We start from the raw sequence: 14,603 nt of genomic DNA, 5'->3' as shown, positions 1-14,603 counted from the left end.
TAAAATTTTCCATGTCCGTGTGTAGCTTTTGAGTTAAGAAAAGATGAAAACAATTTTCATTAGAAGTGAAAAAATAAGCACGGATGCTTTTCTAGTGTTAATAACATATAAACTTAGAACTGAAACTTGCCGGGAGGGAAACAGGGTCTCTGTGATCCCTGGGTGTGATTCCTCTAGAAGCCTGCCTCATCAGGGTACAGAGAACAAAGCTGAGATGGACATTTCCCAAGAGCCAACCTTGCCCAGATGGCACTCACTGTGACTCATGTGGGAATCTGCCCATCCCCCAGAGCAGTGGACCACGAGAGCAAGGGGCGTGGGGACAGGCTGGAGGCCAGCCGTCAGGTTTCCACAAACTCAAGGAGCCCAGGGCCTGGGAGGCTATGGCTGGAGCTCTGGCAGTGCCCGAGGCTCAGCCTCACAAGATAGCTGGGATGACACCCCGGCCCCCACAGCAGGGGCAGCTTGGCACCCCGTTCCCTGACCACAGTCATGATCATTACTGGCCATGCCAGGGGGGCTGCTTGTTTATCACTTCAGGAGCACAGCAGCAACTCGTCAGGTGCCGCCTTTGGTGTCTTCTGGATTATGATTTGATGGCTGTGGGTGAGAGTGGGTAGTGCAGGAATGTGGAGGACAGTACGCACACAGGAGTGAAAGAGCAGATGTGGAAGTATGCACAGACGTGCCTGAGTGTGCCGAGTGCAAGCATTCACACACATGTGCATGGGTGGGCCCTCGGGGCCGTGTACACAGTGAGCGTGTGCCTGTGTGCAGGAATGTGTGACAGGTCAGCTCAGAGGGTGTCTTCATGCCAGTGAACAGGCTGAAGGGTGAGAAGGAGCATATCTGAATCATGGGCGTCCTGTGTGTGTGAGCATGTCAGTGGCGTGAGAGGGGGTGTCTGTGCCTGAGGGTGTGACGAGATGTCTGGCAGGGGTGTGAGCTTTGGGTGCACATGAACGTGTGTGGGGGAGGGGAGTACAGGAGAGACAAGCACGTGGGGGGACGTGTACATGAGAGTGTGTATGTGTGTGTGTGTAGAGGGTGTGTGCACAGGGGGGGCATGTGTGCCGTGGGTGTGGTATACGCATGAGTGTGAATGTGACAGGGTACGCTGGCATAAGTGCTGGGGAGCGGGGACGGCAGCGTCTCTACATCCTGCGTGTCTACGTGCCAGCTGAGAACACACCTGGCTTGTGTGAGTTTCCACGCACACAGGTGTAGAGAAGAAGGAGGCTAGGAGCGACACTTCCCTCGTCTGTCATCAGGTCCTGGCGGGCACAGCTCTGCGTGGCACCTGGCACAGGGTCCTGCCCTCGCGGAGGCTCAAACCTTTACTGACACCTACTTGCTATGTGTGGCCACAGGGCACAGTGGTGAAGGGGCCAGCCCAGACTGCTCTGCTGGAGCTCACGACCCTGGGTGGGGGACAGATGGCTTCTGGGCTGATCCTGGAGGGGGCTGCACAGGTGGATGGCTATGAGGACTCTGCAGTTCCCAAGTGAGCTCGGGGCTCCGAAGCAGGTGTACTGGGGCTCCGATAGCCGCAGCTAGGCATTGCTTTTCCCCTGGAGTCAGACTGATTCATTCATGCCCTCTCAAATTGAGCTCTGCTGCCAGGCCCTGTCCTAGATACCACAGGACACAGAGTCAAGTAAGATGAATCCCTGCCCTTGTCTTGAACATGGGCAATAACCACATGCAGAGCAATCAGTGAGCAAGTAGAGGCTTGGCGATGGGGTCTTGGAAAAAGGGTGGAACCTGAGAAGACGTCCTGGAGGTGGTGGCCCCTGACCACGGTTTTGAAGGCTGACAGAGGCTGGGGAGGAGGGAAGGCATTCCAGGAGAGGGGAACCAGATAAGCAAAGGTGCAGAGGAGAGAAAAGGGCTCTGGATAATCCAAGGACCAGGACAGAGTCCTTGGGACGTGCTTGTTGACAGTGAGCAAGCTGGGATACGGCAAGCCGGGGATTGGGCTAAGCTGGCACATTAAAGGATGGCTTCCGTTGCCATCTGAGGAATAGTCTATTGCTACCATTGTATAAACCCATCGTGCAGAGATACACCAGGTGCTGTGGTAGAAGCTACCACCTGCATTGGAGCCAGCAAAAAAGAGGATGCATGTCGCCTTGTAAATAAGGTGGGGGTGTTCTCTCCCTACCCCCACACCAGGCAACTCAGGGAACTGGGCAGCGCATCATATGCTTGCAGGGAAAGGGGAGACCTTGGTAGCCCCTCAAGGTAGCAAGAAAACTTCTAAGATACCAACACAGTCTAAAGCTTGGGCTCTGGGGCCAAAAGACCCATATGTCTCCTCCCTAGCAGGGTGACTTGGCAATGTCACTTTTCTCTCAGCCTCCACTTTTTCATCTGTAAACAAAGGAATACCACCATCTCTTCCCCAAGGTCAGGGTGGCACAGTGATCAGAAGAGTTCAGTGATCAGAGGGTGAGTCAGCGATCAGAAAAACTGGACTGAGAACTCTACATGCATTTCCTCAACTCCCCTCTCCCCCCACGTTCCATCTATTAGCAGACCCTGCCAGCTCAGCTTCTGAGATTTGGCCAGGCTCTGACCTCTTCTTACCACCTCTTCTGCACCATCATTCCTCACCTGGATCCTTACCTCAGTTTCTAACCTGGCCTCCCCACCTCCACTTCACCTCTCTCCAACACATACACCCTCAGTAGCCAGAGGAGCCTCTGAAACCTGAGCCAGGTAACAGCCTTCCTTTGCTCAAAACACTCCTACAGCCCCCACTGCACTGCGAGTGAGACCCAGAATCCTTCCAGTGGCCTCCAGGACCCCACCACCTTGTTCTTAGTTATGCCAGATTCTCCACTCACCTCAGGGCCTTTGCACTTACCATTGCCTCTATCTGACACTCTCATCCCCTAGATATCTACACACTGGCTCCCTTACCTCCTTCGGGCGTATCTGAGAGGTCTTCCCTGGCCACCCTGTATAAAATACTACCCCCTCAATGACCCCTGGTCTGCTTCATTTTTCTCATAGCACCCACCACCAAACATATTATGTATTTGTTAATTTCTTTAGTGTCCATCTTCCCAAGCTAGATTACTTATGAGCTCTTTGAGAACAGGGACTTAGTTTTGTTCCCTGTGGTACCTTCCAGGTTTATACCAGTGCCTGGCATTTGTTGAATATAGTTTTGGTTTGGATTTCAACTTTGCCACTTGACACGACTGCAAGAAATGTCTAAACCCCTCTGGACCTCTGCTTTCTCATCGGCAGAATAGGGATGATGATGGTAATGGCACTAATAACTGGGGTTGTTCTGAGGATGAAACAGACTAATGTACGTAAAGATCTCAGCGCCATGCCTGGCACAGAGCACTCAATGCAGGGCAGCTGTTATGTACCACATAGCAGATATTTCAGGATGAAGGGGATGACACATGATCAAAGCCTTAAGCCTGAGGAGCTAAGGATTCTCTCCGAGGCAGAACAAGCTCTGCCCCAACGTATGCATGAGAACACTCGGAGCAGGACGTGCGAGCAGGCTGAGCATGCTGTTGGCAAGGAGGCCGGGAGGCAGGGAGGGCCAAAGGCCCTGGTGGGTGCTGGTGGGGTTTAGACTGGACCCAGAGGTGATGCAGAAATGCTTGCAATATGTTTTTTTTGCAAAGTAGGAGGGAAACAACTACTACCTCTGTGTGTGTGCTGTAAATGCCCTTTGTATTTACCTGGCCTAGAGGGACCAGGTGAGGATGAGAGAGCATGCAGGGACACTAATACCCACCATTCACTTGGTGCCTCGACAACCTTAGGAGCATCTTCCCACCTCCCCATTTTGCAGAGGGAGAAACTGAGACCTGGAAAGACTGAGATCCCAGGTGGTGTTCTTCCAACCTCTAGGCTCAACTGCTCCTCTAGGACAGGCCCTGGTGCTGCCCAGCCATGCTCTTGTGGGTACAAGGTGTGGGTCAGGCCAGATAATGGGAAGTCCTCATTTAACTGTCATCACAGCCAAGTGGGGTGAGGGCTGTTGTCACCATCCCCTTCCTACAGGTGAGAAAGCTGAGACGCTGAGAGGCAGGGAAGGGGCAGAGGCAGGACTCAACCACAGACATCTGCCACTACCATCGTCTGCCATCAGAGCTCGTGTGTGATCACTTCTCCCAGTGACGGGGGTCCCCTCCAGCTCAAGCTTCTGGATTCTCAGGCTGCCAAGGACGCGCACGCATTTTCCCAGCTGAGATAAAGGCCCCCTTAAAAGCGACACACATTTATTAAATGGCATTTGCCAAGGTTTCAGCACACTCTGCTGCCGACAGCAGACAGTCTCTGGATAAGATTTTTCCCCGACCTGACACTATTCACTGATGCCTTTTATAGCACTTTTTGCAACTTGCAAAAGCACTTTCTATGGCTCTTAATTCCCTTAACCCTCAATAGTTCCCATGCGGGAGGAAACAGTGGTAATGTTTCCATTTTGCAGATGGGGAAACTGAGGCTCAGAGCAGGGCAGACACTTGCTCCAGAGCACATAGCTAGTAAGCAGCACATATTGGATTCATAATTCAGGAATGTAACCCAAAGTGCGTACCCATTTCACTGCCTTCCCTGCTAGAGAGGGGTTCTGGAGTGTCATGGAGATGGGTATCCGGCCTGGAGCATTAAGGCTGGAAGAGACCTGCAGGAGAACAGTCAAGCTCTCCCAGAATGGGAAACAGAGGCCCAGAGGGTCAGCGTAGTAAGTGTCAGGTCTCCTGGCCTGTAAGAGATGGAGCCAGAGCTCCACCTGCTCTTTCTAAACCCAAACCATGAAACGATGATCACACACAGTAACAGTAACAGTAACAGTAACAGTGATACTGGCTAACAAGCATCGAGCACCGACATTACTAGGAGCATGACAGGCCTCTCCAAATCTCCATAGGAACCAGCAAGACAAGGTTGTCACTACCCCCATTTCACAGAGGACAAGACTGAGGCTCAGGGAGGTACAACCACTTGGCCAAGGTCATGGCTGACTTCACTTGTGTCTTCACCCACAGTACCAGATGGCTTCATGCAAAGAAGGACCAGTTTGGGGGGGCCTGACCCTGAGGCAGGCCCTCCAGACCAAACCCTGGCTGAGTGTGGCACTGATTGTGTCATGTTTCATGGTCTGTCTGCTCATTTTGTGTGGCCACAATTTTAAGTACAAATTCTGGGGATTCTCTCCCCAGCCGACATTATTTTTGTACTTCCTGATATTCCAAGGACCCTATGTCACCGTGATGGGCAGGGATTTGTGATTTGGCCATGGCCCTGGTCACAAAGGTACTACATAGCAGTTAGAGCACAACTCTGCTTTTGGCCCAGGGTACCTGCCTGTGTGACCTCGTAGCTCTGAGCTTCTTCCTTAAAATGGGGATCGTAGTACCCTCTGTTCCCCTCATTCAACCAATATGTATTAACCCACCCACTGTTGCCAGGCCCTTTGCTAAGTTCCCAGGACGCCCGTCAGTGAGTAAGAGACATTGTCCCTACTCTCACGTAGCTTATATCCCAGTAGGGGAGACAGGGCTAAAGTAATGAAACAAATAGAGAAAAGGCTAGGAGTGCTAGGAAACAAATTTGGTGCCATGATAGAGAATAAGGGGAAACTGCTTTGAGATTGGGGTGGCTGGGAAAGGCATCTCTGAGGAGGTGAGATTGCAGCTGAAACATGAAGGAAGCAAAGGCCAGGGAAGGTGTTCCACCAGTAGAGAGCAGCAAGTGCAAAGGCCCTGAGGTAGGAAAGAAGCTGGTATGTCTGAGGGCCAGAAAGAAGGCTACTATGGCTGCAACTCACAGAGGAAGGAGAGTGTGGTATGAGAGGAGGCTGCAGAGTAAGATGGGGTCCAGAGAATGCCATGCCTCATGAGTAAGGAATTTGATTTTATTTTAAGGGCAGTGGGAACCACTGAAGAGAGCCAGAATGGAAGCAGGAAAGCAGTGATGAGGGTGCTGCAGCATTTACAGGCCTGGGCTCAAATCCTAGCTCTGCACCTACAAGGTGTGTGACCCTGGGCAAGTCACTTTACCTCTCTGAATCTCAGTTTCTTCATCTGTCCAATGGGTATAATAATAGTTCCCATCTCAAGAACTGTGGTAAGGATTAAATGAACTAATGTACAAAGTAATGATCCTATCACATGTCCTGATGCGTTCAATGTCAAGTGTTCAATGAACCAGATCCTACTTGCTCTAGCCCTGACCTCTCCTCATTTCCTCTCCCCTTGTCTCCCTTCACTCCAGCCTCACAGGTCTCCTTGCTATTCCTGAAACATAGCAAACTTGTTTTAGTCTCAGGGCCTTTGTACTTGCTATTCCTTCGATGTGGAGTACTCGTCCCCTGGTATTCCCACAGCTGCTCCCTCTGTTTCATTCAGGCCTCTCTCCTCAGAGGGGCCTTCTGTCTGTCCCCACCTAACATCCTATTCCCTAGTCCTGCCTTAGGTTTCTTCATGGCCCTTGTCTCTACCTGATGTAATGTTTACTTAGGTCTGTTTCTATTTCCTCACTAGAGTGTCAGCAACATGAGAGCAGGTGTTTTTGTCCGTCTGGTCCACAGTTGTATCACCACCACCTAGAGCTTGTCCTGACACATAGAAGATGCTCAAAAGTATTTGTTGAATGAATATTTATAATTAAAATGACCGCAATAAGGACAGCAGAGTGGTTAAGAGTAAACCGAAGCTTGGGTCAGACTTTAACTCTCATTGGTTATGTGGCCTTGGGAGGAGCCTAACTTGGCTTTGGGAGCCTCAGTTTCCTTGTCTGTAAAATGGGGATGAAAGACTCCATGCTTTTTGGCTCATTGAGAGGATTACACAACAATGCGCATCAAAGTAGTGATGGATGAAATGACACCCGATGTGTAGCATTTGCTTTACAACACCACTCCCAGCAAGGTGCAGGAAGGTGAAACAAGCACGGCAGGTCAATGTTGAAGCTGGGTTCCCTTCACCATTCCTTCCCATTTTGCAAATGTTTGAAATTTTCTAAAATAAAATGATGAGGAAAAGACAGTCCAGATTCAAGGCCCAGCTTTGTGCCTCGCACCCAGCGCGTTATTTCCCCTCACCACGAACTTCCATTTCTGAAGGACACTGTGCACTTGAAGAATGGGGCACTAGAGACGGCCCAGCACCCATGGCCTCAGCACCCACACACGCCGGCTGTCCCACGGGCTGGAAGCTCCTCGCTCAGTCCCTGATTCCAGTCTCCCTCCAGCTCCTGATCTGACACCTGATCTCCTCTGGCTCTTGGCGCTAATCTGCAGCCATCTAACACCCTGCGCCCTCAAATGGATGGGCCAGGAAATCGTACCGACACAGACAACCAATTCTGTATCATTTCCGACTTCCACCTTTGCTGTTTTGCATCTCTCTGGACTGAAGGCCTGGCAGGACACCTGGCAGAGAAAATCCACCTTGTGGAGGGCTCCGGCAGAAGGCCTGCTCAGGGACACCCAAGTTAACAGGAAAGCAGTTTCAGCTGTGAAAATAGATGCTTCCTTCTCCAGCATGGGACGGAAACACATCTTAGGAACACCTGACTCCTCTGCCTCCCCGGAGGATACACTGATTGACAGAAATATGAGGCGTGCCAAGAAGGCAGGATGCCAGCATCCCTGGGCCTCAGTTTCCCTACCTGTCAAACAGGGCTAAGTGCTGTCTAGTTAACAGCGTGGACTGTGCGATTGTTCTGACTCTGACACTTATTGCGTGGCCTTGGGCAAGTTGCTCTGCTTTGAGTCTTGTTTCCTCATTGGTCAAAGGGCTCTAATGGTAACTGTGCGCACCAACCAGGGTTACTGGCAGTCCCATTGGGATCAGACATGCCAAGTGCCGGGCCAGATAAGTGGCCAGAAATGATGGCTCCCATTATTATTACTTTAGTATGTTCCCATGCAATTCGGGATCCTGTCGGATTTCTAACTTTAACAGTGGAAACTTAGAGTACACCCCTGTTTTAACAAGCCTCGCCCTGGACCACAGGGGACTTGGCATCCCACCCTTGCTGTTTTGCATCTCTCCGGACTGAGGGCCTTGCCATGGATCTGCTGTGTGAGCCCACCAGTCCCTTCCTCTCCTCAGGCATCGGTATTCTCAGTGTTGCACAGGATGAGAGGACTGACCGCTCTCTCAGGCCCCCTCCAGCTTTCCATCTCTGGGAATCCACAATTCCAGACCTGTGGATCAGGACAGAGACACCTAGAGGCAGGCTGTGTCCACAGCACTCAGTTGCACTAACAGACAATTAAATCACACAGCCTGGGTTTCTGCTCAACTTGTCTACCTCCCGCTGGCATGAAAGCTACAGGGAAAAACCTCAGGCTGATGACATTCACTCCCCTATCTGCTTTGTTGTTCTGTGAGTACCCACTCTGTGCAAGGAGCTGTGCTATGTAGGTGCGTTAGAGTCAGTCCTGCTTTTACAGATGAGGAAATCCACGCAGAACAAAACTGATGATGACGCTGACTAATGTGTACTGAGTGCCCACTATGTGCCAGGCACAGCCTCAAACACCATCCATGCAGTCATTGACCAATCCTCGAAACATAGCTGTTGATGTCATCTCTGTTTTAGAGATGAGCAAATTGAGATGCCGTTCAGTGCATTGTCCAAGGAGATAGTGGAGCTGGGAATTCACTCCCAGGGGTCTGGCTCCCAAGCCTGTGACTCCCTGGGCTATGCTGTGTCTCTACATGGAAAGGCTAAAAGACCACCACGTTGCAGGAAAACCATGCCAACCAGGTGCTAGAGTTAAACATGCATACCTATGGTGATAAAACAAAGGGAAAGCAATACATAGCCTCAGGAAGGATCAGGTACAATCCTGTTGGAGGGTTCAGAGCAGGAAGAGATCCCTTGGAGCATGAAGGATGAGTAGGATTGGGGCATATGGAGATAAGGGGGTGCAGGGAAGGGCCTCTCTGATGGCAGGAACAGCATAAGCGAAGGCACAGACATGAGTGAGTTTAGCTAAGGGCATGGATTTGTACAAAAGCATTCACCAAACGGGTTTAGGCTGCATGTTCATGGGTGTTATACAAACCAAATGCATCTTGGTACAGGGTAGCATGTTTGGGGAACATGGAAGTAAATAGGGTCTGACTGGAGATTCTACAACTGTGGGCCTTCTCAAGGTCTTTTAGGTACTAAGGTGCTTGAGTAGCCAGGAAAGCTTTGGCCTGCAGGGAGGAAGCCTGGTTATCTAGCAGCATTTCAATAGGTCAGCTCTTTGGAAAACGTGGCTGAGAAATAAGTCCTGTCATGGGAGGAAGCTCCGGCCCTGGTGCATTTTTTTTTTCTTTAAAGAAAATTTGGACCCACTCAACAGTTTTGAGCAGGGGAGTGACATGATCCGAGTTGTGTTGACAGGCCAAAAATCTGAGCATATTTAACAAGGGGGGTGGGGGTGGGGGAACCTTCCGTCAGTCTAAGACTACAAATAAAAAAATAACCTGTCGCACGGAGCCATTGGAAGCAGCAAGCGAGTGAGTGTGGGATCTGTACAACAGTTTTAGACTGCCTTCCTCTCATACACCCCCTCTCCATCTGTCGCAAAGGGCACCAGGAAGATAGATGCAAGGAGGAATATTCCAGCTCTGGGGGCTCCAGAGCTCAGCAGCCCAGATGGGGGGCTCTGACGGGAGCCACATCGTTCCCATGAGTTGTCATTGGTGAGGGCCAAGGGGCTGTCAGTGTTTCCATCCTCAGTGTATTTTCAGAGAAATGACTGTGACTCAGTTAAAAACTTCTGTCCCAGAAAGAACCTTTCTACAAACCTCCATCTAAGCCTGGACGGGGCACCTCTCACTCCCTCCAGCTTGGACTAAGTAATCCTGAGTAAGTCAGTGAACTTCTTCTCTTAGAGGCTACCCAGCTAGGAGGCTGGGATTCAAAATCCAGGCTCCCTACCACTTACTCCTTGGACAAGTTACTTCTCCAGTTTTGGACTCTGTTTTCCTCGTCTGCAAAATGAGGATAATAGCCAACTCAAGCTTTGCTTTGCTGATGGGTAAGATTACACAGATAGGCAGTCAGCACACAGCCACGAATACAGTGAACAGTCAAAGAACATTGGGTCTCCTCGCTTCTCTCAACACACGGTTCACATCAGGACTTCATACGTGCAGAGTGACTGCAAGTTGAGGAATGAATCACACCCTGAGTCTCCATAGGGTTGGTAAAGGAATCATTAATGGCCAGAAAATACCCAGAGAACACATGGCTTTAAGGACAGTCCAATAGCCTGAGTTCATCACGGCCAAAGCCCCCCCACCCCCCACCCCATGCCCTTCTCTTTTTGTGAAAGAGGAAGTGAGATTAACTTTACCACTTAGGAAAGTACAGCGGAGCCACCAGCATGCTACCCTCTACCAAAGAGTCAGAAGGTTCATCAGAGGGCCCAGCTGTCCCCCAAAGCCTGAACTCCAACTTGGCCTGGCCTTCTCCAAGCGAGAGCAAGGAGTGCACGGCAGCTCATCTAGGACCGGCCAGTTAGATGACGCCTACATCCCAGGACGCAGGTGGGGCTAAACCAGGAGCCAGGTGCTACTGCTGGTGCAGAATCAGGCTACCCAGGTGTCCCCAAGCCCTGGTCCCCTCCCTTCTCTCAGTCTCAGAATCTCCCTCAGTGAAGCTGTTTTAAGAAACAGGCGTCACATTGACTCCAAGACACAGGTTGGTGACTTCACTGGCATGGTTTTAGACTTTCCCTGTGGCGGCATTTGTACTGAAAGCAATCTTTAGAAACTTTTCCCCCTGCCTCCCCCAACCAAGATAATTCCCATGACCAGCCCCCGCTAAAGAGTGACCATGTGAAGCCACAGCAGTCATGTGACACCTCCCAAGCTGACAGTTCTGGCTGAGACACTACTAGTCATTCAATCCAGAGCCGCCTTCCTAAGCCTGACATTTGAGTTTCTCACTCAAACAAATCCATTTTCTTAGAGAATTGGACAACTGCCTCCTTCTACCTTCCTGCCCTCTGTCCTGCCTGTTCTGCTTTGTCATAATTTCCATGCTTAGAGCAACTGAGGAAGGGGCCTGAAGCCCATCCTTTAGCCAAACCTGGTGAATTCCAGGCCAGAGCCCAGAGCACGACCAGGACCCCGTAGAAGTGAAGGATGCTGGGAGGCTTCAGCTATGTTGGCGACTCCCTATCCCTTCCCCACCACACTCAGCCAAGAAATTTGTTCTCACCTCCTAAGATTTATTTATTTCAAAGTTAATCTTGGCCCCTCTGCTGCTCCCACTTTTTCAGGCTATTGATGCTGAATGGATTGGAACGGAAGTTTTATGGCCTAATCTTTACCATTTTATAGATTGTTTTTTATAGATAAAAGGGGGAGATTTGCTCACAAGAAGGGTGGTGGTATTCCCAGCCAGCGCCCCGGGAAAGGCAGGCTGTCCATCTGAACACTTGTTAACCAGTGTCACCGCTCATTTGCCAGAAACTGAACCACAGGGTCCTGGTTGGAGAAGGGTCTGGAACAGATATTTAGAAATTAGCTTGGGCTCAGTTCCCTGCTTTAGGAAAATTAAGCACCTGTGAGAGACACTCACGAATTTCCAGGCCTGGAAGAATGAATGGTAAGGCAGGAACTGGGACTTTGCACGGTGTACACGGCCAGCTCAGGCAGGAAGGAGCAGATAGGAGATGCCACTCACCAGAGAGACATGAAATATATCCGTGCTTCCTTCTGCCCAGCAAGGACCCAGCTATAACTGAAAGACCCAGGGATGGAGTTGGGGGAGGCCTACGTGCATCCCCTGGGTTCAGGGGAAGCTGTAGAGCAGAGAAAAGCAGCTGTTTAGCCCTACTTCTCCCTCCACCCACTCTGCTAGTTCTCCCTTTCTCACTGCTTTCAGATGGTTACCAGTCTCTAGGCAAATGGAAGCGGGGGGAGAGATACTGAGCTTATTTTTGCCTCCTTCCTCAAGAGAGGGAGGCACAGAGACCCCTCTGCCAACGACAACACAGCTTCAATAAACCGAAAAACAAGATGCCCATTTCTCTCCCGCCCCCCCCCCACTCCTTCAACGCCAGTTCTCAGCCTTCTCCGTGCCCTCCCAGGAGACCCAGGGTTTTGCAAAACCCCTTTAAGAAGCAGGACTCCTGAATGATGACCTCACCCCTTGGTGAACACATGCTAGCTTTCAGAGCCTGCCTGCTGGAGAGAGACAGGTGTTTGATGTAGGCCAACAAAAAGACATGCTCAGAGCCACAGGTAATAGCCCCACAGAGCCCCTGAACTGCAGGGAGCTGCCTGGCAGCCTGGGGAAGGCAGGAGGAAGTGGTGTGGTGGGGCAGGAGAGGAGCAAGGAGCATGGCCATCCGGTGAGAGGCTCTGGCAACTCCAGGGAAAATTCAGTGTTTTCATATCAGGATCTGTTGATCGCAGCAGCTTACCCCAGGGTTACCTGTGGCCTCCCTTCTCTCTCCCGATACACACACTAACACTGTTTTATTCTGTGTGCCAGAGGGAATGCTCCTGCTTCCCTTATTGCAAGTCTGCTTCTGTTCCATCCCAGGCAGTACCTGGAAGACCTCTGCCCCCACCCCTTCTTTCAGACCCTGAAGTCAAACAAGTGGAAAGCATCAGTCCAGGGAGAGAGCTTCTAGGGAAGCCAGGGGTGCCTTGCTCTGAAAGATGCTGACAGCCTGCCTCCCCCTCCAGATTGGGCAGGGGCCGGGTGAAGCAACTCGTCTGGGTATGTCTGTCCCAGTGCCCAGCTCAGTGCCACGCAGTCAGAGTCGGGAGAGACTAGGTTCTACCCTTGGCTGTGTGACCTTGGACAAGTTGCTGGCCCTCTCTGGGCCTCAGTTTCCGCTCCTGTAACCCTGGTTGCAGGCATCTCTACCCCTATTACTGCTAACATTGCCGAGTGGCTCCCGGTGGCAGGCTGAGGGGCCTGAGCCCGCAGTTTAGGGGACAGCAGCGGGGTGGGAGGGCGCTTACCTACTGTACTGAAGCAGGACACGGCGATCAGCAGGCAGAGCAGCGGCCTGAGGCGGCCGGGGGCCAAGCCGGCGGGCTCCATGGGCCGCGGCTGAGGAGCGAGGAGGGAGAGCGGCCGTGAGTGCGCGCTCGGGCGGGCGCGGGCTGGAGTGGGGAAATGACTAAGGCTCCCCCCCCTTCCCCTCCCCTCTCTCTCCTACTGGCCGGGCTTCCCCCCCTCACCGGAATGAGCGCCCGGAGCGGCTTAGGAGCTGCCGTCACGGCGGCGATTTTCGGAGAACGCCCCCCTACCCCCCGAAGAGATCGAGAGATAGAGAAGGGGACAGACCCCTAGCGCGCCAGAAAGAAAGCCCGGGCGGCCGGAGAGAGGCGGCAGGAGAGGGAAACAGACCCAGGGGAGCCAGGGAGAGAGCCAGCGGCACAGAGAGGCGAGAGAGGGGGAGAAAGGGGGGGGAGAAAGAGGGAGAGGGGGGGAGAAAGAGGGAGGGGGGAGAGAGAGAGAGAGAGAGAGAGAGAGAGAGAGAGAGAGAGAGAGAGAGAGAGAGAGAGAGAGGCGGCGCGCCGATCGAGACAGACAGCGCGGGAGAGAGGAGGACCCCGAGCCAGGGCGGAGGGCAGCCCCGCTAGCCGCCCCCACCGCTGCCCACCTGCCCCGCCCGGGATCCTAGCGGCGTCGGCGACTCGCCTCTCTCCTGGCCACAGTCCGGGCCGCGGCCCCCACCCGCCCGGCCGCGGCCCCCTCTCGCCTCCCGGCTCCTCTCCTCTCTCCTGCCCTCGCAGGGGGGCTGCAGGTCTCTGGCTGCGCCGGCACCCTCTCGGAGAGCGCCCTACAGCAGCGCGCCCCGGGGAGGGAGGGAGCGAGGGCTGGTGTCGAGCGCCGGGTCAGGAGGCCAGCGTCGCTCCTCGCCCGCGCTGCCGCCCGGGCACCCAACCCCCTCCCGGGCCCACGGCTGCAGCCCCGGGAGGCGGCCCGCCAGCCCCCGCCGCCGGCCCACCGCGCTCGGGCTGGGGACTGGACCAGCCTCCGCCTCCAACAATGTGCCAGTTCAGAAGCCCGAGCGGCTGTCACCAGTCCCCAGCCGCTCCCTTCCCTGTCCCCCTCCCACTGCCAGCCCGGCTCGGACCTGCGCCGCCAGCGAGCGCTGGAAGGCTGTGGAAGCGCCGCTGGGGCTGCCCAGGGCCGGGCCCCCCGCTCCACTTTGCGCAAACTTGTTTGTCTAAGGTCAGCGCCGCGAGCTGGCTACATCGTCCTCTTAAGGTGGACTGGGGAAGTTGCGCCCGGCCTCCCCTGCCTCCGGACTCCGTCGCGGTCAGTCCCTGCTTCCCTTTAGCGAGAAGCTGGAAGCCGCGAAAGAGTGGGGGAATAAAGGGGGGATGGGAGTGCTGCCTTTTCCCCTCCCCAGGTGGCCCGGACCCTGTGCCCCAAAGCTGAAGGCCCCTCTTTGGGGTGGGCTTGGGCCAAAGGGGTCCCGATTCTTTCAGAGCTGGGCCGAGGTGACGGAAAAGCAGGAAGTAAGTGAATGTAGGGGGAAGGGGGAGAGGAAGGAGAGAGTGATCTTACAAAAATAGCGTGTGTGTAGGAAGGACTTGGTGCCGCCTGGAAAAGAGGCGCAGGGAGGAGAATGAGTGAGA

General features: G+C 53.2%; 1 protein-coding gene across 10 annotated transcripts in view; it reads right to left on the bottom strand.

Moving 5' to 3' along the window:
• LOC109448419 (tyrosine-protein phosphatase non-receptor type substrate 1-like) overlaps nucleotides 1-14,484 on the bottom strand; it is a 40,140-nt gene extending 25,656 nt beyond the window's left edge. The window contains exons 1-2 of one of the 10 annotated variants that reach the window (XM_074318028.2): nucleotides 14,096-14,484; nucleotides 12,972-13,062 (exon numbers count right to left, since the gene is read on the bottom strand). In XM_074318028.2, the coding sequence (XP_074174129.2) occupies nucleotides 12,972-13,053 (82 nt within the window). In that variant the 5' untranslated portion in view covers nucleotides 13,054-13,062; nucleotides 14,096-14,484. Of the gene's footprint in view, nucleotides 1-12,971; nucleotides 13,161-13,193; nucleotides 13,418-13,618; nucleotides 14,076-14,095 lie in introns of those variants that run through there. The other 9 variants (XM_074318024.2, XM_074318023.2, XM_074318026.2 and 6 more) reach the window with 9 other exon arrangements.
• Between the last annotated feature and the right edge of the window lie 119 nt (nucleotides 14,485-14,603).

The sequence above is a fragment of the Rhinolophus sinicus genome, chromosome 13, assembly GCF_057876585.1.
Source record: "Rhinolophus sinicus isolate RSI-liver-muscle chromosome 13, RSI-T2T, whole genome shotgun sequence".
Taxonomy (NCBI): Eukaryota; Metazoa; Chordata; class Mammalia; order Chiroptera; family Rhinolophidae; genus Rhinolophus; species Rhinolophus sinicus.
Note: the sequence above shows the minus strand (reverse complement) of the source record. Positions and strands in the feature narration are given on the sequence as shown.